This window comes from Seriola lalandi, unplaced genomic scaffold, assembly GCF_002814215.2.
Source record: "Seriola lalandi dorsalis isolate HSWRI2012SDOR001 ecotype SW California unplaced genomic scaffold, Sedor1 jcf7180002054602, whole genome shotgun sequence".
Taxonomy (NCBI): Eukaryota; Metazoa; Chordata; class Actinopteri; order Carangiformes; family Carangidae; genus Seriola; species Seriola lalandi.
The window spans coordinates 227867-251992 of record NW_019525155.1 but is presented as its reverse complement, the minus strand read 5'-3'; the positions used below and the strand labels follow the sequence as shown (position 1 = coordinate 251992).

Below are 24126 nucleotides of genomic sequence, written 5' to 3'. Positions count from 1 at the left end.
CCACCCCCCACCCCGAGTTAAAGTGTTGAATAATATCCAGGTGTTTCTGCACAACATTATGATGTGAGAATGAAGTTGACCTCTGACCTGAATTTGTGCGTTATGGCCCAAAACGTGTTCTGTGAGGTCACAGTGACCTTGACCTTTGACCCTTGACCACCAAATTATAATCAGTTGATTCTTGAGTCCAAGTGAATGTTCTTGCTAAGTTTGAAAAAGTTCTGTCAAGGCGTTACTGAGATATGATGTTCATGAGAATGAGACGGACGAAAAAACTATTTCTGATATAATGACTGGAAGAATCAATGATTATATCTTTGAAGACTTATTTAAGAGTAGGCCTTTATGTTGTCTGTGTTGTTTTCACTCTCTTAAACACTGATTTTTATGCCTTTATTTTGGCCACATCTGTCCCCGCAGAGATATTTTAATCTCAGTCGTCTCCGCTCCGTTCCTCTGCCTGCTGCTGATGTAAAAGGATTAGATGGCTGTGATTAATGGCACAGGTGGGTCTTAACACTCTGATGCTTCCTCCTTTCCAGTCACTGTCATATCTATTATGGGCTTACACAGTCAAGCGCGCACACACACACACACTCTATGAAAACTCCCGTATTCTCAGCCTCCTAATGAGATGAGAGCCAATTAATCAGAGCTCTAATAAGATAATTCACATGACAGATTCAATCACCGTGTTAAACGATTAGATGAGAAGATTTCTGATTATGCAATTAGCATATATACAGAGTACAAACAGCCCCTAAGGACCTAATGATGAATTCATATTTATTGAATCTGTATAGCTTGTTTATATGTATGCATATTCATATTAGAGTCATGACATACTTTGTGTGTGTGTGCGGTTTGAGTGTGTGTATATGTGTGTGTGTGCTGGACTCACTCTGATAGTGCAGCTGGAAGATGCCCATGCTTCCCTCCGGTGTGGAGCGGTAGTAGACGGACAGGGTGTTGGTGGGACTGCGGATCACCTGACCTTCAACCAGCAGCGTCTGGTTGGCCAGGACCAGCAGGGACCCTCGGTCGTCTACGCCCCTGATGGACAGCTGCTCGCCCTCCGACAGGTTCACACTCTTCACCTGGACACACGGGGAGAAACACACCGTAATTATTTTACTCTTTGAAATGTTTCCAAGGGATTATTCCCTCTGTTGTTCTGGGCTGCTATCCTTCAGGTAGCGCTGTGGTAAATAAGACAAATTGGTTCTAAGGTTGCACTTAGGAGATAATATAAAGGGATGCGTTATATTACTTTCCAAAAACACTCACACGGAATCACTTCCTGTGATAATATAAAAACACAGCGTGCCACCAAAACGTCTCAGGGCGAATATTAAAGTCGCTCTAATCTATTTTTTTACATTAACAATGTGAGAGGAGTCGCTCATTGTGATAAACTCGGTCCCCTTCAGCCTCTCACAGCTCATCCTTTTGGTTTTATTGTTCACCAGATATTTTTCTCAGGAGTTGGTGGAGACCAAATCAGAGAGGAAACGCGCCAGAATCATGACATGAATGAAAGCTAATGCTCCTTTTGTTGGACGTGTAAATCGGGAACAGTTCACTTTGTCAACTTTGTAAGATGATAACGAGAATTTATAATCACAAGTGAAACATTATCTCTTGTTGTGTATTGTTTGTTATTAAATAGAAAGAGAGCGCTCATAATATGGAAATGTACACAGCATTTGTAATAATGTTAGACTATATATTATAAATGAACAGTCACCTATTTCAATATGTTATTTGTAAGATTGATATAAATATAAAAAAATAACCTTCACATAGATGCATCTGTCTGCAAAACTAGAGTTAACTTTGGAAACAAACAGCCACAGTGAAGATTCACTGTTACAGAGAGAGTTCAGCTCTGCAGCTAATTTGCTTCTCCTGAGTCACTGTTTGTTGCCCAGGATCGATACAGTCACTGGGTTTTGGTTTGAATTTGCATCGTGACGTCGCAGATTCCCGGACGAGCAGAAAAACAACTCTAGCTCCAGAACGTGTTGATCGTTGTCGCACGTTGGAGGGAAAACAGAATTCATTTTGTCACTAGCTTTTCGTAATATCTGAAATCTCTGTGCCGAACCAATGAAAATGTCAGTTGCAGTGAACTGAAATTGAATTGCGTGTGTGTTTGTGTGTGTGTGTGTAAGTGTGTGTGTGTGTGTGTGTGTGTGTGTGTGTGCTTGTGCTTCTATTGTTGTGAGGACCAACTTGAGTTTTAGACCCTGTGGACATTTCTGCGTTGTGAGGATTATAGAAATCCTAAAACTTCAGTTTAAAGTTAAGGTTGCAATTAGGATTAGATTGGTAGATTGGAAGGTTGGAAGATCGGTGGTTCGATTCCTGGCTCCTCCTGTCCGCATGTTGACGTGTCCTTGGGCGAGATACTGAACCCCAAATTTCCACAGATGTATGATTGGTGTGTGTGTGTGTGTGTGTGTGTGTGTGTGTGTGTGTGTGTGTGTGTGTGTGTGTGTGTGTGTGTGGTAGAAAATGTGCTGTTTGTTGTATGTGAATGTGACTTGTAATGTAAAGCACTGACTGATCAATAAGGGAGGTGACTATCTACTGACTTGGTAAGGTGCCCAAACTTTTGCACATGTCACAATTCCAATTAAATTTTTCCAGTTTCCATGAAATAACAGCTGAATGTCTGTTTGCTGCAGTGGTTGTATTTACTTAATAAAAAACATCAACAAAATATCTAATTTGTACTTAACTTCTGTATGCACCAGGCTAGGGGCTGGAGAATGCATTATGTCGGTGAGAGTCCTGATAAATAAAGACAGATAAACGTGTGTATGTGTGTGTAAGAGAGAATGTATGAACCTAATTGCTGAGCCCTGCTGTGTCTGTTTATGGCCACGCAAATGAAAATAAAGAGAGAGGGAAAGAGAGACAGTTGCCTCTTTTACACGGCGTGGTCAAGGTGGGAATGTTGCAGCTTTATTTCACCTCGCTGCTCCGTTTAAGAAGGTACCATCGGATCGACGTCTGTGGAAAAAAGGAAGAGCTGGCATCATGGGACGGGACGCCAGGACGCCAGCATGCGATCTAAAAATCACACACAGGGAAGCGGCAATATGCTGGTTTTGTTTTGTTCAGTGTGAACAAGCAAAGCCGGCATAATGAGGGGTCTTAACAGTGAGAGAGAGAGAGAGAGAGAGAGAGAGAGAGAGGGAGAGAGAGAGAGAGCAGTACCAGAAGCTGTCACTAGGAGGCAGAGCTGAACCTGGGATCAGATCAGAGTGATTCTCATGGTCACAACAGACTGAACACGGCAGCATCTCCCAGTAAAACGATGTCCAGCATGATAAGCAGAGACTCTGCTAACACAGATGATGTGATGGTTTAACTGCAGCCTAGTTGTGTGTGTGTGTGTGTGTGTGTGTGTGTGTGTGTGTGTGTGTGTGTGTTTTATTGTCATGCTGCTGATGCGTACCTGCAGCTCCACCCCGTAGCCGGTGTACACGGTCACCGTATAGGTGCAGTGAAGGAAGGTGCCGTCGGGCAGAGGGGGGTCATCAGAAGAGTCTATGTATCCCTCTGCGTCGGAGAAATTCACCATGCAGCTCTGCACAGCTGAGGAGAAATCAGAGCAGTTTATTTTGCACTGGCCTCATTTTATATTTTCTGTACGCTGCCTTGTAATCTCTTTAATGTGAGCCTGACTGGAAACTCACTGGAAATCCCTGCTGTGTGTAATTAATGATGGAAATTACTGGGCTGAGAACCACGACACAGCAGACACAAGGCACATCCAGAGCTCCTGGCTGTTAAAACTGACATCAAATATAAAAAAACACATTCTCTATTTTCTGTTTTTGCAAAATTAGAAGTGGAAAAATCCAGATCCCAAAGTAAAATTAGCCTGTGACTTCATGCTTGTATACGTGTGATGATACTGGATTATTCACACTGAAGCTTTAACATATAAACAGCATTTTAATGTTCATCTAAGTTTAACAATTTAACATGTTTCATCTCTAAACTAATCCAATGGTACTAAATGCTAATATAAACATGCTAACATGCTCACACTGATTATGCTAACAAGCTGATGTTAAGTGAGTTTATTTTAGCGTGTTAGCATGCTAACTTTTTGCTGGTATTTGTTCAAGAAACTAAAGTGTTGAACAAATTAACATTTTGACCTGATGGTGGCGCTATATGAAAAAGTCAGAGGATCATCAGAGTTATTAAAGTTCATCCTGAGGAGAGCATGAACATCATTACAGTTCATCCAATGGTTGTGGAAACATTTCACTAGAAAACACAGCTTTCAGCCTCGTGGTGGCGCTAGATTAACCGTCAGAATGATTCATCCTCTGGGGAATGTGAATGTTAATAAAATACATTTTCATGGTTATCTGTCAAATACCTGCTGAGATTTCCCAGACAGGCCGACACTGACATCACAGAGATCGGCTGCTAACGTGGTTAATTTCTCCCTATAACTACACACTCATACCTGAGGAGGGTGTCCCCGTGTCAGTGTCCCCGTCCAGCATCACAGTGGTGACCTCAGCCTCCTGCTCAGGAGTGTGTGTCTGTGTGTGAGGCAGCTGGGAGTGTGTGTCTGTAGGAGGAGGTTCGGTTGGATCGCTGCCCCGGCCTGACACTGCAGCTGATGCCGGGGGTTTTACCCTCCTCAGTAATCCCCCACTCTGATGCTCCAGGGAGTGACTTCCGGGGAGGGAGCCGATGCTGAGTCCTCTGCCCAGAAGAGGGAGCAGGTTCTGGGGCAGAGCAGAGGGGAGGATCTCCCCTCTCTGGGAGACAAGTCGTTCCTTTTGAGCCAGCACTGACTGTAGCAAACCTCCGGCCACGACGCTTGAGCTTTTGCCTTTGGGGCTGTTTCCCTTTGTGCTCCCTGGCGTCGCCACAGGAGACGGGGTAAAGGGGGCGGCTGTGGGGACTTCTTTATCTGAAAAGAGTGGAAAACAAGGGATGAATCACTTCAACTGGCAAGACAGGCGAGAGAAAAAAAATCTTTGAAAATGGCCTGGGAGTGCGGCTCTGGGTGGTTCTGTCACTGTCCTTACTGGTCTTATCAGCAGAGGGGTTATCTAGCCTGCACAGCCAAAGCCCAGTCAAGCTTCCCTCCACTTTTCACACACACACACACACACACACACACACACACACACACACAACATACCGAGCATGCACACGTACACACAGTAAGACGATGTAGTGGAGAGACAGGGCAGTTCAGCATGACAGGAGCTGTGCACAGAGGAGGGGGGAGAAACTAAAAAAAGGAAAAGAGAAAAGAAATGCAGAGACAGGCAAACCGCTCTGCCGTGCATGCTAAAACGCCATCTCCAGCAGCTTAGCTCCAGAACAGCACAGACCAGCATTTACACACACAAAAACAACACACACACACACACTCACATTCACATACACCTCCTGTCCTCTTCCTCACATACTTTACAGTTCACCCTCACAACAGCGAGCAGCCGTATAGCACATACTCTCCGGCTGAAAAAGTGCTCATGGTGCAGTCTCACATTAATCTACATTTAAGTGTCATTTACACACTCGAGCAAAACCGCGCAGGCCAGTGCAGCAGCGCCGCTGTCATTTCCATCAAGAGGGGGAATAAGTCAGGAGAAAATATCCGCTCTGTGTTGTCAACAACACCAGCACTTTGTTCTTGTTTCGCGGTTTTTCATCTTCAGACAGAAAATAAATAGCCTTTTTTTTTTTATTTATGGATATACTGTACCTGCATTACGCCTAATCGGTCAAACACACACACACACACACAAACACAAACACACACACACACTTCTAAAGGCACTGGCAAATGTTTCTTCTTAGATGTTTTGTTATTTGAAGTTGATTATCCTTCATTAGACTGAAAATGACGCTAATTGTTTGGATGTAAATGCTCAATATAAACAACCTTTTTTTGATGAAGGTCCCTTCTATTTAGTTATTAAATATCGTGAGGGAGAAACTGCCTGAATAGAAGACGGTACAACTGAACCAGAATTGCCGCCTCATGGTCGTATCCCTCCGCCACTCAGACTAGTTCCAGGTTACATCCCTGTTTTTCCGAGAATCATATAAAATATGAACCGTTGATTAACGGCTAAAAAGAGCCACCAAAATCTAATCAGTTCGGCCTTGAGTCCAAGTGAACGTTGTTTTTTAATTTGAAGGAATTTCCTCAAGCCATTCACACAAGGCCAAAACCATGTGTGTATGTTGTGAGGTCACCACGACCTTGACCTTTGACCTTTAGCCACCAAAATCAAAACCAGCCCATCCTAACGTCCTAGTGAATGTTTGTGCCAAATTTGAAGAAGTTCCAGCGAGGGGTTTCTGAGATATCAGGATCATGAGAATGGGACAGACGGACAGACAATCCGAAAACAACATGCCTCCGGCTCCGACTGTCGCCGGCGTGGAGGAATTAAAATAAACTTGCTAGAGCTCTCAGGCAGACAAAGTATGTAATGTGCTGACATTTCTTGTTACTAATTGTTCAAGTTATATGATAAACGGCACTGACACAAATATAAGACGATATTTTGTCCTGTAAAATCGGTTTGACAGAGAGGGAGTGGTCTTATTTACGTGTCCACAAGATGAGACGTTCTTTTTGAAAGGAGCAAGAACTAGTGTAATACAGAACCTTACAGACAGTTTTATATTATGGGATGTTTGTTGCATTCATGCGAGGTTAGTGAGTCTTTTCAGTCCGTTTATATTGACTCTTTCAGAGTCGGTCGGTTCATCCAGTTTAACCTGCAGCAGTTTCTGAAGGCTGTTGTAACATGTTTTTCTTTTTGTCACAGAGGAAATAAATTCATGAGTGAAAACGAGTTCACATCGTCTCCCGACGTCTTTACGGCAGAAATGAAACCAGTGAGAAAAATCTGTCAAACTGCCAAGAATCACAGCTGTCACAGGCGATGAGCTCAGAAAGACTGAAGTCTGAAAAGCTGTCAGAGAAAATGATTCTGACCACTTCAGCAGTCTGACAGGACAGAGCGAGAGAGATTCACTAATGTGGGTTTTAGTTATGGCTGTATTTCATGTTCCACTTATACAGGAGAAAAGGCTTCAGTGATGAGGACTCGGTCTCAGGGAAACTTTCAGAACAAGTCGAGAGTAAAAGTCACTTTCTCAAATACAGATGTTGGAAAAGGAGGGTCATCTTGAAATCAGTGTGGTCCCATATTTGATAATCTGTTGTTGTTGTCCTTCAGCGGCTCCCAATAGGGGTCACCACAGATGTTTTTACACCAGATGCCCTTCCTGACGCAACCCTGGGTTCAAGGATATCAAACCGCCAGCCCCAGGGATCAGCAGCCGACCTGCTGTACCACCTGGGCTCCTGCAGTACCTTTGATAAATCTAATACAGGTCATTGTTATGGAAGAGACCTGTGACTTAACCCACACCACTGGCTGCTGGTGTAGGCCGTGGAGGCTAGAGCCTGGGATGCCAGGACGCTAGAGGGGGGAGTAAAACTATTCCTTTAACATCATCATATTAATTGATACTGAAAAAACCCTCAAGATCACTGTAATATATCATACAATCACCAAAATCAGCTACGTCATGCTGCATTGGATCATTAGTATAGTTAGAGATAAAAGCATGACTCATGGATTATATGTAATGTCACTCTCACAACAACCTGTTGGCAGAGGCAAATACTGAGACCTCTCCTGTTACCTTTATTAGTTATCTGACTCGTCTGACATTCAGTTTTTAGTTAGATCCCCATTAGCCACCGTGTTATAAATATGGCTACTCATCCCCTTAAATTTATAAACAATACTTCAATAACGACAGATACATCAGCACTCACAACGAGACTCACAATACACAACACGTCCCCTACGACGCAGAACAACCAACACAAAACATAATCTAATCTAAAATCTAATACAATAGCTGCACTCAGTAATTTAATTTCTTAATAAATGAGAAAAGAACACCTTCCACAATTCAATCCAATAAGTCACAAAGAAAAAACAAATAAAGACAAATAAGTGGGAGGAACTAGCTCCTGTATCCATTTCCATTTCAGAAAACTTACCATAAACAAACATGAAATTCTTATAAACCAGAAAGTCATAGTGTTCTGTACTCATCCATCTTTGTGTTAACAAATACAATCTTAACTTTTTTTTTAAACATATTGTACATGACATGACAAATAGGACTTGATCTTCTCTACTTTTCTATCAGTGTTGAGCTGTTCCAGAAACTTCCAGCTTTCCACCGCGAGATAATTTGTGGTGAAGCTAATAGCGGTTTTACTTTAGGCACATCTCCAAACCACATTTTGTGACCAGAGTGTTTCTCAGTGACTGTAAGGATCGATCAAATTTGATCCATCGTTAATAAAGATATACTGATGACTGCAGCTTTAAAAGAGGGCAGGACTTTGGCTCCCTGTTTGTGATCAATAAATCAGTTTTGAGCTGTAATTCATTTGATCGGGAAACGATGCTTGTTATGAGTAAAATGACAAGCTTGAAGGATTAATCAGAGCACATTACTCACAGGTATAACGGGGCCTCGTCATCCTTCTGTGCCATTTTGATTATTACTGGAGACAGCATCACAGCAGCAGGACCCACCTCATGTTTTTATCGTCACTGCCAACTTTGTCACGGCCAAGTGGTTCTGCAGTAAATGATGTTCTGACAGAAACGCACCGATGTTAAAACTTCACTTCCTACTATTAGGAATGAAAAATGGACAGTCTATCCCAATACAGTCCTGAAGTTCTTTCTTTTTGCACTGCTGCCCTCCTTTTTCTTTTGACTTTGTGCAATTTATGTCTTCTATTGTTTTACTTTGTTTTTATCTTATTTTTATCATGATCATGATTATGAAGTGGGTTTTACTTTCAATCTTATGTTGCATTAATTATGGCATTTACCCCTGTTTATGTACATAAACATTTACATTCTTTCAATTTCTTACCTATTCATTTCTTTATTGTAAAGCACTTTTTGCTGCATTTCTGCAGCTTCTATACAAAAAGTTTATTATAATTATTATTATTATTCACCTGTCACTGTGACTGATGAGAAAGTCAGCTCTTAAAAATGGTTCATCTGCTCTCAAACAAGAGTACACACATCTATAGCTTTGACTGTGGGTTAATAAGCCTCATGTTCTATATATTACCCCTCTAGCTGTAGGGGGTTTAAATGCTGTAATGGTTGATAAAAATAGAGTGCATGTAACCACAGCTAGTGCTGACGACACCAATTTTACAACCTGCAGTTTAAATCAATCAACAGTACCATGTTCTGTTCACAAAACATAGCAACAGCTAATTGTTTTGAATTTGCTAAAGCTCTGACTGGCCTGTTCTCCATGGCAACAGTGGCTGAGGCTCAGGGGTAAGGAAGTAAAGTCTGCCTGGACATATACTGTATGTGCCTGTGAGATATAACCCATTACATATGCCAGTGTCAACTCCTTCTTATTGCCTTAAATTTCAGTAGAAATAAAGTTTATTAAAACTGATGGTCATAACAGAAATCCAAAATTTGAAATGACTGTTTCCTGATCTGGGAGAGTCCAGTGTTTCTAGGTTAAGTTACCTTGACAAGATCATCCGAATTATAATTTTCACATGGGAACGCAGACTGGGGCAAACCCAGAGTCAGCAGCTTTTCCTAATTGACGTCTTTGTACCACTTTAAGTGAAACAAACCTCTTCAGACGTCCGTGGTTTTGTTGGCTTTATAGTGTTGACAAAATTTTCTATAAAGTGTTTGAGCCATTGGTGGCTGACAATCCTTTGTCCTTAATTGGTCTCCAGTGTGTGCGAAATTTGCATTTGCTGCGCCTTTGTTTTGTTGGTGCACTCATCCCAATTACCTTATTTATAGCAAGAGGGTCATCATCTGACTTTGAACCATTGAAACAATGATGTGTAATGAGAGCGACGCATGAATACAGATAGATCAGGGCAGAACTGTTGATAAGCAGATTCATGATGAGCTCTGGTTTAAGTGTGGTCTCCACACGACCACACCAAGATATTTTAAAGGAGACGTTAATTGGCTTGGGTATAGACAATGTCAGACCTGCCAAACTTGGGAAAATATTTTGAGTACCATAATAGTGTAATGCTTAGTTCACAAGTTATTTAACATATGATTTGACTATGAAGAAAACAATACAATCATCTATTTGCAAGACGAACTCTAATGAGGAACAGTCAGCTGTGGCCATGTGTGAACAATATGATGTCACCTGGTCATGAACCATGAACACTGGTTTTTGTTATTTTCATGGAGCATATTTACATAAATTCACCTCAAGTTTTGAAACTTTGACCATGTTTTTCTGTAGTATCACTTACTCACTGGGCTATATTATAATATAATGTGAAAGTTAAAAGTGCTTAAAATCATTGTTTTCATGATTAATATTTCCTTGTATGATAGGTATACTTATACAAAACGAGAAACATACGTGAATTTCATTCAATTATTAAATAGAAATTGACCATTTATTGTCTATATGGTAACAGTTTAACTGCCAAGAGTGCGCGCGCACCCACATTTCCGGTAATAGAACGTCACAATTTAACTAAACGTTACTCTGCTAATTCAAATACCCAGTAGCTAGCTAGCTAGCTTGTCAATTAACTACGTAACGTTAGGCTAACGTCACCGACGTTACATATTTTGACAGGTTTGGCAGCTCTGCGTTCATTTTGTTCACAATGTCAACTATCCACACCCACAACAGCCCGTTTACCTGTGCAGAGACGTTACAGCACCGCCCTCACCTGAGGAACCAACGAATTACGGAGCTGTAGCTCTTGTTTCTGTTGAGATGATTGACATTTGTCAGTTGTTCCCGCTCGACATTTGAAGGACTGAACCTAGCGCTGTGATTGGTCGAACTCTTCTTCTTCTCTTACTCAGCAGACTGGGCGCTGCTGCCGCCCCCTGCTGTTACACTTGAGTACTGCACGTGCAGCGACAAATCGTACCGGCGTACTTTGATGTCAACACCTGCTACGTAAAATGCGTACATGTTGGCAGGTCTGCAATGTTTCTGCTTTACTGCGTTTAAAAATCAGAACCTGATTTACATATTGTATAATTATTTTCCTGTCATGTATCAGAAAAATGTGCTGACAGCTTCCATGGCTGTGCTGCTACCTGAATAATTTGGTTCAGTCATCAGATGAATAATTAAAGCCCAGATGTTGTGAAGTCCATTAAAGCCCATCACAGCCTTTAAGATGAATGTGCACCGTTTGGTTCTGGTGAGACGACAATAGACATGTTGATGTGAGCTGACAGACTTGTGGCATTTTTTGAGGTCTGTTTGATGGAAATTAGCTGTGACAGTCATTGCTGTCACAGCTATGGTTTGGTGGGGCATTCAGCTTTTTGATAAGATTGTCAGCTGAGAGACTTGTCACACAGAGCACGGATCAGAGTAAAAAAAATCCTGATTTAATCAAAAACTAAAGAAGAGGCTGAAACAATGAGGAAATAAACAACCATTGAAAAACCATGTATCACAGTGGACACCCTCAGCCATCAGATGCTGTGCGGTTTGGCATATGAAATCTTACTTTAAACATTTAGATCATTTAACTACTACCAAGAGGAATGAGTTTGCAGATTTTACTCCTCTCCAAGAATCCAGAGAAGCTGATTTTCAGTGATCAGCTCCTTATATAATAATAAATAATCAGTGAAAGTCCCTCAGTGACAGTGTCAGTTTGGGTTCAGGAGGCAGACACCCTCTTTACATTTAAGATTAGGCTTAAACCTTTCTAAAGCTTACAGTTAAAGCTGGATCAGGTGAGCCCTGAACCATGCTATAGTTCTGCTGCTGGGGGAACTCCCATGATGCATTGAGCACTTCCTCTCTCTCTCGCTTTCTCTCTCTCTCTTTCTCTTATTATTGTAAAAGCTCCTCCAGTGTAAAGGTCTGTGTCCATGTGTAGTGTGATTATAGATCAGCTCTAGCTTCTATATTAATACTGTGAAAGTATCAAAGCCTCAGTCCACAGAGAAATGCACACAGCCTGTATTCAGAAACTGAGCCTTAAAACCAGCCGTCAGGACTTCTGGAACTTTGTGATGTCACAACAAAGCAGTCACCAAGCCCCGCCCACCTGGACCCACCATCCAAACCTTGCAGGATTTGGTTTCTCTGAGTGTTTTTACCTGAAATCTGCTTTATTTTTATTGGATCACCCAGAAAACAGTCAGCCAATCAGAAGAGAGGCTCAGAGCCTCCTCTCTTCTGATTGGCTCACCAACCTGTTGTTACTAGAGCTGCAGAGAGAAGCCTGAGAGAGGAGATGTAAAACTACATTCAAATGGTTTTTGGTTCTTTAAACCACAAATATATCTTCTAATGGATCAACACTTCAAATAAAACACAGAAGAAGAGGAAAGTATGGAGCTTTAATATCATTATGATCCAGATTTATGACTACCACACAACCAGACAGCTGCCTCCCCCCCCAGAGTCCAGCTCTGTTGGACGTTACTTCCTGTTAACACTATCACCAAGTTCTTGCTCACCGTGGAAACTGTTGGGTTTCTCTCTATAATATTGTAAGGTCTTGACCTTATTCTGTGAAGTGCCTTGAGAGCTATAAAAATAATACTGTATTGAAATCAGGCTCTGCTTGTTTTTCCAACAAACTGACGCTTTAATATATCTTGCAGAAAAAACACCACAGGCAAGGAGTTACAAGGAATGATAATGCGGCAGAATAATAGAGCGCCACCAAGCTGAACGTTGGGCAGAAAAGGTCAAATGACACAACTGGGATGAGAAAAGAGCCACCGAGCAGATTAAACACTTTAAATCTAATAAAGTGGGATTGTCGCCACGGTTGGAGTGGCAGATCCTGAGCACTGGCAGAAATCTAAACTCCACACTGCCTGTGTGGTCAAAGATAAACTACCCTTCACTGCACGCCAGATCACAGTTGGAGATCATCTGTCCTGGCCGTCCAAAATAAATCACAGGGAGTATATTATATCTGAAAATGCCAAGTCACTACTTGTTTTCATTCTGAAGAAAGCACCAACTGTCCTCCTCTGTGCTTCAACCTGCAATGACTGTTTCTGGAAACAAGGGGGCAACAGGAACAAGTTGTTTTTGTTTACACATCAGCAGTTACAGAGCAACATGAGTGCAGTGTTCCCTCTCTTTTAGCTCTGTGTTTGGTCTCCACCACCTCCTCAATGCTCGATATATCAGCAGCGCCTTGACGGGACTTCTTCAAATTTGGCACAAACTTCCACTTAGACTCAAGCATGAACTGATTAGATTCTAGTGGTCAAAGGTCAAAGGTCATGGTTACTGTGACATCACAAAATGTGGTTTTCGCCTTGTGAGTGTGATATCTCAGTAACACCTTGAAGGTTTTTCTGCAAACTAAACCAATTTTGGTGGTCACGGTCAAAGTTCAAGGTCACAGGGATCTCACATTCTTGTGAATGCAATATATTAAGAACATCCAGAGGGAATTTCATCACTTCTGTCAAACTGTGACCTCACAAAACACAATTTACCTCAAATTGTCAATAACATCTGCCTGCTGCTGCCAAAAACGACGCTAAAAGAGTCATGAGAGTGAACCGGAACAATAGAGTTGTTTCTAGACGGATAAACAATGAGCTGAAACTCACCGTAAAGCTCTGTAAAGACAAGCAGAGCTGCAGTGACCCCTTTCACAGTCACACTGTTTGTCATTTCCAACATTGTTATTATAAAAACACTAATTATAGTCGCTTTAAAGCCACTATGTGTAGATTTTGTGTTTAATCTTTCAAGTCAACCTGGTGTCAGATGCCTTTGTTTGCAGAAATCACAATCAAAACTGGTGCTGTCTGTTTTCATCTCAGTATCACCAGTTAAAGTCCAACTGAAATTGAATGTCTTTTGTTAGCATAGGTGCATATGTGCTCTGTAAATACAGACTTTTATATTTTATACTTTTTGGATTTGTGATAGTTTCCCACTAGTTTTGCATTATTTGGATGAAACAGCATCAGCTCTCTGAGACCTTATTTGGATGCAGCCAATCAAACGTTGCATGAAACAGTAACGTCAGCGTTGTATCACAGGCGGAGCAGACGGTCACGCTGAGCCAGACAGCAGCTGCTGCACAACACAACAGCCACAGACTCCGAACAAAAACCCACGTCAGCTTTGCTGTTCAAGTCTCCTCATCTGACAAACATGAACACACGTCTTGTCCTGCACCTCAGCGCAAGTTTGTTTACTTTGTCTGTAGTTCCCTGCTGGGGCTCAGCTGCTGTCAATCAAACACACACACACACACACACACACACACACAAGCTGATGAGACCCTTTGTTCCTCATTTTAATAATAATTAAAAAAAAAGATTGCTATTGTTGAAGAAATTAAAATTAGTCCTCAAATGCAAGATTTAATCCTGTTACATTTGCTCAAAACAACATTATCCAGCTGTGATAAGATAAGATGAGATGAGATAAGATACGATCAAATAAAGAAAAATAATAATAAATAATGTAATAATATAATATGTACAATGAAATACTTAAATAAAACAAGTAATTAATCAGTCATTTTAGGAAGTTTTTTAAGGGCAGGAAAGTCGAAATGTACTTTATCTTATTCATATCAAAAATTCAGGCAGTGCTGGCCTAAAGGTTAGACTTCGGACTGGAAGGTTGCCAGTTCGATTCCCATGCTGCAGGATTAAATCTGGGTGGGAAAATTGAATAAACACCACTGTGGTGCCCTTGAGCAAGACCCTTAACCCCCCAACTGCCCCAGTGGAGCTGCTCAGTGGCAGTAGCAGGTCAGACTGTGGTTGTACTGGGCAGCTTCCAGGTGTGAATGTGTGTAACTGTGCATCTGTCCTCTGCAGGGAACTGAACGTTTTAAAGTTCATCAGGGATGAGAGACAGAAAGTAACTCAGGTTCTGACTTTAAAGTGATAGTTCAAGTTATTTGACACGGGGTTGTGTTAGGTACTTATCTATAGTCGGTGTATCGCCTGCAGCAGATTCAGATCAGCACACTCAGGTATGAGCTGCTGTGGAAAAAAAGTGTTTTAACCACTTTAAAAAAAAAAAAAAATCTCCACCAAAAAAAGCTAACATCAGTTTAAGTGTGAACGTTTTCACCACTTCATCTTGCCGTTTCCTTTGGAACTACATTTTCTCAACCGATGGATTACTGTATTCCTACGCACAAGCGCTCCTTTACGTGAGTATTTACAGAGCACACTTAAATAAAAATAAAAATACAAGTCACATTAATAATTATTATTGTTATTAATTTATTTAATGAAATGTATAATTACTAAGTTAATTATGATGGAACTTGTGCAGCTGTGTGAAGGTGAGTCTTTAGTCTGGGAGCAGCAAAGGAAAAGGCATCAAAGCACTGTTTACATATTGATATGTCAAATCCAATAATCCAATAATATAATAATATGACAATGAATAACTCCTCCACCACTGTCAGTGAATGAGTGTGTTACAGCAGGTATCTGTCCGTTATAAATCAGCGTCTATTTGTTGCCACTGAGTGTTTGAGCGTTTGTCGGTCGGGCTTGTTTGTACACGCGGCCTCAGACTATCTGAAAGCGCTCATGAGAAAGGTCAGTGTACCATCACAAGGCCGCAGCCGCTCTGAAGATCTGCCTTTCGGTTTGATGTGCGCCGTTTCAAAGGCCCTCGGTATAAGTTGTGTGGAGACTCCCCCCGGGGTGCGGCGCTACCTGGATGACCTCTCGATCACAAAGTAGGGATGAAAGAGAACACTTGCTGGTCCTTGACAAGGGTTTTTGTAGAAAACAGACCATATACTGTAGCTCACTATAACTGTGCCTATTTCAGGACATGGGTAAGACGGGTTTATTGATTCTGAGAGTCCCCAAACAGTCCAATCTGTGGTGGCAGCCACAACAAAAACAAGATTTACTGCTTTCCTGTCGAGACTGCCATCACTGAGCGTACAGGTGTTCAGCTCAGATTAATGCGTCGTGGTACGGTGATGGAACAGATTCTGAACAAAAGGACACATAACTCAGTGGCAATAACCAATATTTTCAATATTAACGATGGATCTAATGACTATGTGCACCGGAAGCGGAGTCGTTATAATATTATCAACCGACTCTACTGCTGAGACGGAATTCATCAGACGCACACAAACACAACTTCAAATGAATGTTTCTGTTGCTCTGCGTCTCCTTGATATGCTAATAACAATTTCACTATATCAATTCTATAACTCAAGAGTGAGTCAGTCCAGTCTGTTTTTTAGTTTATAGTTTGTTGCATTGCACCAAGTTTCCAAAACAAAATCTATTAGTGCAGGTTTAAGTTCTGCAGAGAAATATTTTTGGCTTATTTAGAACTTCTTGCATCAGGGTGCAGACCAACTCGAATTCATCCTGTGAGGCCAGTTGCAATTGGATTTTTGGTTTTCTATTCATAGCTGATTTTTATCTGTGAAAAACTGATGGACAGGAAAAATACATATCTGCACTCAGTCGTGCAGTTAGAGGAGTCTGTGGACTCTCTGCCTGAGTAATAGATATCAGGAGGTTTGTACTGTACACATACTCCTACACATCCTTCAATGTTCTTATGCAGCTTCTATAAAAGCACTTATTTAACACTGTACAACTGTATTAATCTTCTTATATTAGTTAATCACCATTTTTCTTTATGGCCAAAATGTACAGCAGACTGTTGATGTTTAATGAGCTGAGAAACCAAAATGCTAAATCTAAAATGTTTGATGTTTCCAGCTGGATGATTTCCCCTGTCTTAAACAGACTGTAAATAAAGATGGCTGAGCCTCTGTGACGACACCTGCAGGTTTCTGAAGAGCGGCTCAGAGTGAGCTGCTCCACCATCGCGTTAGCAAGCGTTAAAGTAATCGATCCTGAGAATAATCATTAGTTACAGCCCGAGCCACAGCGTAAACTCCAATGATACAGACACAAGCTAGTTTCGTCTTTGACGGGGGGAACTGCTCAGGATGCAGCATCAATCCAGAATCTATTCATTTGTCGATCAGCCAGACTGTTAATCATTAATTGATGATCGACACAACAACAGCCAATCCAGCAGAAACTGAGCCTGGTTCTAAAATTAATTGGGTGCAACCACTTGGGGTTAAAAGCTGGACCTAATCCATTAAGTGTGTGTCCGTCTTTATGTCGTTTTAAGTGTCCCTAATCATAATCAGGCCTCTTTCATTTATCTTACAAACAGAACTGTCCACTTGTGGCGTGACGTGTCGGTCTGGGAGTTTGGGACCATTATGTTGCTGGTTTGAATTCCCTGACTATACAGGAAATGAACTGTGGCAGGGAAGTGAATGGGAGATGTGCTCCGTTTCATCAGCGCTGATGGTGGTTTGTTATCAGATGGATGATTGAAGCCATGAATATTAGATGCCAGGAATTTCATTAAACCGTTCATTACGTTTGCAGCACGTCCCGGTCTTTGTCTCCATTTGTAGGTGCGGCGCCGGTTCTCGTTCTCCGTGCACACAAACATCCAGCTATTAGCAACATTTAATGTCTGGTGTGTGTGTGTGTGTGTGTGTGAGTGTGTGTGTGTGTTTATTTGACGGAGGAGTGGTTGAGCTCGCAGCAGAATGAGTGTTGTGAAAAGACAGAACGAGTGAGATGGAGGCAGAATTAAATAGTCCTCAGTGGCTGCAGACTTTCATTGCCACTCCAACACAATCAAGTCTGAGGGTGTAAAGCAATGTCAAAAAAAAAAGGTTTCAACGGAGCTGAAAGGGGGGAGCCCGACAACAAAGGAAAATGTGCTCCTTTGTGGTTTTGTCTGTGTATATTTGTGAGACTGAGCCACGGCGCCGAAATACAGAGAGAAAGCTCATCTTTTTGTTTTCTTTGTTACTCCGTTTAATTTGTATTCTAGGAGCTGGTGGCTGTTTAAAGTCCTTTATCAGACCCAAGACTGGCAGCAACTGTATCTGGGATACATTCCCTGTCTGCCATGTCCGTTCTCCATGGAGACTCACTGTGATAACCACACACACACACACACACACACACACACACACACACACACACACACACAGCACGACTCAGCTGTCTGAATAGTGCACAGGCAATCATAGACAGTTTTTGGCTGCTCTAAAAAGCCCAAGTCAGGTTTTTATTTCAGCTGCAGGAATAACAGGTTTTCCTCCATGTGTTTCTTCTCTGTTAAGAACAGTAGTAGTTGAAATGTTCAAATTTAAGAATAATTCTAGTTTAGTACAACTTGACTGACTGACTGACTGACTGACTGACTGACTGACTGACTGACGAGCCGCAGTCGACCAAGCTTCTGGTTTCCTGGGCTGCTCAGGAAGTGCAGGGAAGAGGAGAATAGCTTCCAATACCCTGAGCCTCGCCTCCATTACAGGAAATAAACTGCTTTCATTACATGTGTCATTATTACTAAAGGAGGCGGAGGAATAACTGAACCTAAGACACAGCGAGCAGAGAGAGGGAGGAGAGGGAGAAGTCACTGGTAACGAGGCTTCGTACTAACGACTAACCAACTCTACACATCAAACAGACAGTTAGACATAAAGACCCGCCTCTTATCAAAGTCTCTTACGTCATGTGAAGTATTGTGGATCCCAGACGGAGGCTGTGCTCTGAGTAGCCTTAGTTCTTGCCCCAGCGGCTCAAGTTCAAGTCCTTTGCTGTGTGTCATCCTCCCTCTCTCCCTCTCTCTCTCACTATGACTGTGATAAAGGCAAGAGCCTGAAAAATAACTTAAAAGAAAAATAAAGACAGTCTGTCTCTTCTAACTTTCTCTCTGGGTGATCATTTTATAAGTAAATACAGCTGAAATCACAGCTCAGACTTTTCACTTTCATTTACGTGTTTGGTGATTTCATCAGACGACGTCGATGTTATAAATTCAGAACTTGACCAGAGGGATTATAGACAGACATCTACTCGGTTTTCATGATAACATTGTACTCACCAAGAGATCTAGCAATGCCGACATCACAACAAAGATATCCAACAGGTCAAGATCAGACAGGCTGTAAACAAGTCAACGGTTATTTAGCTTCAACTGAGAGTGTCTGACTTTCTCTCACTGTTGTGCTGACAGAGAGCAAACTACACTGGTGTGAACTGCTTCTACTGCTTGTCAAAGTAAAAGTCTAATAATCCTGCTTCGCCTGCCAAGCGGTGGTGGTGACAGCACGCAGCAGTTTCCACAGGCAAGGTGTGATCACAAGTTCTGACCACACCTGAGCACACTCAGCTGCGATGATGGATGTGGTCGCACGGTCACACTGAAATTCATCCGTACATCTTTGGGTGAAAAATGTGGCTGTAGAGTCTTGGTGTCTGCACACCCACAATCCAAGCTCACTGAAAATGAACTGAACTGATATGATGCAACATTTCACCATTTTAAATTCTGGTGTGAAATAATCTTTAAATAAAACATTACTTGTTTTACTTCAAGTCGATACCGGCACATCCTCTGGGCGTATGCCCCGGAGCCCTGTGAAAAAGCTTCCGACATGTTAAGAGATCCAGACGCTGGAAAGGAGGAAAAGCTGACAACTGCACAAACAGGCGAAGCTCATGTGTAAAGACAATGAGCCAGTTTACATCAGAGTTTGGGTCAAATTATCTTCAGTTTGTCAAGTTTGACAAACCTCAGGGTTCATTTACAAACCGTCTGATTGACTGTTGTGCATCTTCCAGCATCTGGCTTGTTTTAAAGCTCAGTGTAGTTTTACATCTCCTCTCTCAGGCTTCTCTCTGCAGCTCTAGTAACAACAGGTCTGTGAGCCAATCAGAAGAGAGGAGGCTCTGAGCCTCTCTTCTGATTGGCTGACTGTTTTCTGAGTGATCCAATAAAAATAAAGCAGATTTCAGGTAAAAACTCAGAGAAACCAAATCCTGCAAGGTTTGGATGGTGGGTCCAGGTGGGCGGGGCTTGGTGACTGCTTTGTTGTGACATCACAAAGTTCCAGAAGTCCTGACGGCTGGTTTTAACGCTCAGTTTCTGAATACAGGCTGTGTGCATTTCTCTGTGGACTGAGGCTTTGATACTTTCACAGTATTAATATAGAAGCTAGAGCTGATCTATAATCACACTACACATGGACACACACCTTTACACTGGACTGGACCTTAAATTGATGCTAATCTAGCAACACATTCTTTATAAAAGTAATATCTGTTATAATAAACCAGAATTATCCTCTAAGAGCCTTTTTTTTTTTTAAATACTTGACCATCAGTCTGCCTTGGTGTTAATTATAAACGGTTCACTGCTAATTGGACGAAGCTGCTGGAAGCCAGACTGTGGTGAAAATGCAGCATTTGTGACCTCAGATGTGTCTGACTCTCAAATCCAGGCGCTGGGTAAGCAGCACGCTGAACTGATTTAATGATTTCCTGTGTGAGGAGTGATGAGTGCTGACACACACACACACACACACACACACACACACACAAACCAATCAATGTTATCTTCGAATTGGCGCTTGAACTGCGCTCGGGGTCAGCAAGTGGAATGACCTGAAACTGAAAGCAGAGCTACTATCGACCTGACCAATCAACGATGACCTCGGAGCAGATGAGCATGTAGATAATCTCCCATCCACTCACACACATACCGACACACACGTAACGTAAGCAACTTATTAGCATCTATATAGCTGTTGGTGTTAAATGCACACAGCCTCATTAAAATTGATTATGCTGGCAAGTGTGTTTTTCAAATTTCCTGTATCAGGGAACAAAAATAATTCCTGACGTTTATCAAATTAATGGCTTGATTAATGAGGACTGAATTGAAGGATTAAATGACAACATTCTTCAACTAATGATGCAACAGGTTGGAGGCAGCACTGTAGAGAGAGAGTTAATTAAAGTTCATTAATTAAACCTGGCTGATTGGGAAAAGCGGTTAACAGGAAATGACTGCCAGCAAAAACAAAAACTCTAAAAGCACCTGGTTGGTGCTTTTAGAGTTTGAAAGTTTGTTTCTTTTTAAAACGAGCCCTCGTTAAGTGACCACTGTCGAGACAAGAAACGGAAAGATGAACCAGAGATTGCCGGATAAACAACCGCAGAGCTGATCCAAACTTAAAACGATGCCAGCTGTCGAGAGGCAGTCTCTCCAGATGACTCTCTCTCTCTCTCTCTCTCTCTCTCTCTGCAGCCCTGTACCTCGAGTGTGCTAACTCGTGTCGTATCATAAACCAACTGAAGTCATCCACAACATCCCCACAATGACAGAAATTAATGTGAACAGCCTTGCGTGAAATCTTCTGACAGCTAAATTACACAGGAGCGGTTAACACGGAGCGAGAGACGTTAGCATTGGCAGTTAATGCTGCTTCAAACTGATTAAATGGTTTTATTTGTTTGGTTTTTAGACTCTAACAGTGGTTGGATGTTTAACACTTTCTTATGTGCAGGGAAATATCACCTTCAAGAACAATTAACTATAAAGCTCATTTGATATTTTCTTAACTCTTCATTTATGTTTTTATATGTTTCCCTGACTCTTAACTTAATTCTGGAGTAAAGTTGGACAAAAAAAACCTTCAACTGGCTGCAACTCGTTCCTGTGTCTGAAGCCACGTGGTGCCTTATTCCCTTTTTACACCAAAGGGAATAAGACATGGATAAACGCGCTGAAAAAGGCCATCGACTCCTTTACACCGACAGCTGAGTTTACCTTTCTGCGAGGATGCACACGACTGCAGGGACCAGTGTGACCACATACCATTACAGAGCACACACACACACACACACACACACACACACACACACACACACAAACAGCAGGGGACAAGGCCGGTAAAAACCGATCTGTTGCACACAACACCGTAAAAGTGTCGAAGCCTTCCCGGTGAGACGCTTCGATCGGTGATTTCGTGTAGTTAAAACTTATTCTGGGGCTGCAGCTCACTTATTTCTGGTGTCACAGCACCTGGACTCGGTTGTAGATACATGAAGAGGTTTCACTTCTCATACGAAAAAGTTTCTGATCTGAACAAAGTTGGAACATTTCTGAACCACAGTCCACGCTTAAGGTAAATTTATTCAGTAACGATGCTTCCGTCAAGCAGAGCTGATCTCCTTCACAGCTGTCTGTCTGCAAATGTGCAAAGACCTTTTCTCTGCATGTCTGATGCTTTAAAAAGGTAAAAAAAAAAAAAAAAATCATGTCTGAATCAGCCGATTTGAATTGAAACAGCTCTGAATCAGAGCGTGTCGTTACAAATGTCAAATGTAAATGTAGATGTGAAACTTCAGGCGACTCCAGTGAATCTGCATGCAGCAGAAATCTGCATGCAGCAGAAATCTGCACCGACTTTGGTTTAAGGCTCAAAACTTGATGCTCCAACATCATGGGTCCATGCCATGAGCCTCAGCTGGCGTGTGTGTGTGTGTGTGTGTGTGTGTGTGTGTGTGTGTGTGTGTGTCAGTGGTGTCAGAAGCAGGTGCTACTGCAGCCAGGCATGACCAGTTCGGTTGAGCAGATGGCATCATCTGTGGGATCTTTCTCCTTCACACCATCCTGTCTCTCTCTCTCTCTCTCTCTCTCTCTCTCTCTCATGTTCCTCATCCACCTCCCCCCAAATCATGACCAGCCTGTCAGTGCAGCTGTGTTTCCCTCCCTCACCTTCCATGTCGACTTTACCTCCACCCTTCCACCCTGTTTTCCTGGATCGCAGCCTCCATGACTCACGTCTTTGTGTAACTGCTTCTGCGTCCGTCCCTCGGGGGAACGCACATGATTAATGAGCGATAAATCCTGTTGCTCAACCATATAAACTCGTTTTCCCCCCGTTGGATTGTAGCGAGGAGAGCGTCTTGTCTCCTGCTTGTTCCACCCGTCGACAGCAGGAGCTACAGTGACACATGCGCTTTTTACTGTCTCATCCACCAGGAGACTCAGAAACAAACACCCACATGTAAACACCATGTTCCCAGCTTCATAACATTTAATGAACCAAGTGGATGAAAGCAAACTGATATTATTATAATGAATTACAGCATCAGCTTGTCAAAGATGCCTCAGTATTGGTGTATGTTCTTTTTCTTTTCCTATTAATGTCTGGTAAGAAACAAAGTCAGTTGTTTGAGGTAGGTTATAAAATGTGTTGCTGTTACACCATCTGTCCACTAAAGAGCAGTGATGAGTTTATTTTTCAGCTGCCAAATGTTCAGCTCAGAACAAAACTTTGCCACGATTCTTAAAAAAAAAGAAATCTAAGTATTTATCATCAGACATTTTTATTTTATTACTTTTATTTATTTATTATTATTACTTTTGCAGCTCGAGCAGTTGGTAGCCTCGAAGCGTAGCAGCTAGTGGCTACGTGGATCAGGAGGAAGCGGGTCCACTAATCAGAGGGTCGGTGGTTTGATCCCCGGCTCCTCCTGTCTGCCTGTCAAAGCGTCCTTGGTCCATCAGTGTACGAGTGGGTGAGCGATTGGGTGAATGAGGCAAGTTGTGTAAAGCTCTTTGAGTGGTCGCTCAGACTAGAAAAGAGCTGTATAAGTGCAGTCCATTAACCTTTTAGCGGTTAACGTCACATTGACGTCACACCGGCAACTTTCAGTCACTTACTACAATTACATAAAACCGAAACCTTTAACTATCGTGTCAATGTCCAGGCTGAATCTGAAAATTACACAGACATGAAAAAAAAAACATTTTTTTTAACCATTTTAGCAGCTGCTTGTGGAGACAGTGACGCTTTGGTGAGAGTTTCTGTCCAAAAATAAATCAGGAATTAATTAATAATGAAAAGAAATCCAACATTCAAGTAGCCTGCAAACTCCATTTAGCGTTAGTTTAGGTTATAATTAGTGTAAATCTGATCATGAAGGATGTAAAGTCAGATTCTGTAGGGATGTTAGCCTGTTAGCTTGTTAGCCTGTTAGCTTGTTAGCCTGTTATCGCACCTACTTTCTACATGTTTGCACTCACGTCTAAACTGAACAGGGGTGAAAAACTAAACACAGCAGCTTGAAGAACAAACTCTTTGCTGCAGAAAGTTTTAATAATATTTAAAGTATTTGTTTG

At 42.0% G+C, this 24126-nt stretch overlaps 1 protein-coding gene across 1 annotated transcript in view; it reads right to left on the bottom strand.

Annotated features, from left to right (window-relative positions):
* sez6l (seizure related 6 homolog (mouse)-like) overlaps nucleotides 1-5192 on the bottom strand; it is a 21428-nt gene extending 16236 nt beyond the window's left edge. Inside the window, exons 1-4 of the mRNA XM_023419421.2 lie at nucleotides 5186-5192; nucleotides 4496-4951; nucleotides 3467-3606; nucleotides 902-1097 (exon numbers count right to left, since the gene is read on the bottom strand). Coding sequence (XP_023275189.1) covers nucleotides 902-1097; nucleotides 3467-3606; nucleotides 4496-4951; nucleotides 5186-5192 — 799 coding nt within the window. The remainder of the gene's footprint in view (nucleotides 1-901; nucleotides 1098-3466; nucleotides 3607-4495; nucleotides 4952-5185) is intronic.
* Nucleotides 5193-24126: the final 18934 nt, after the last annotated feature.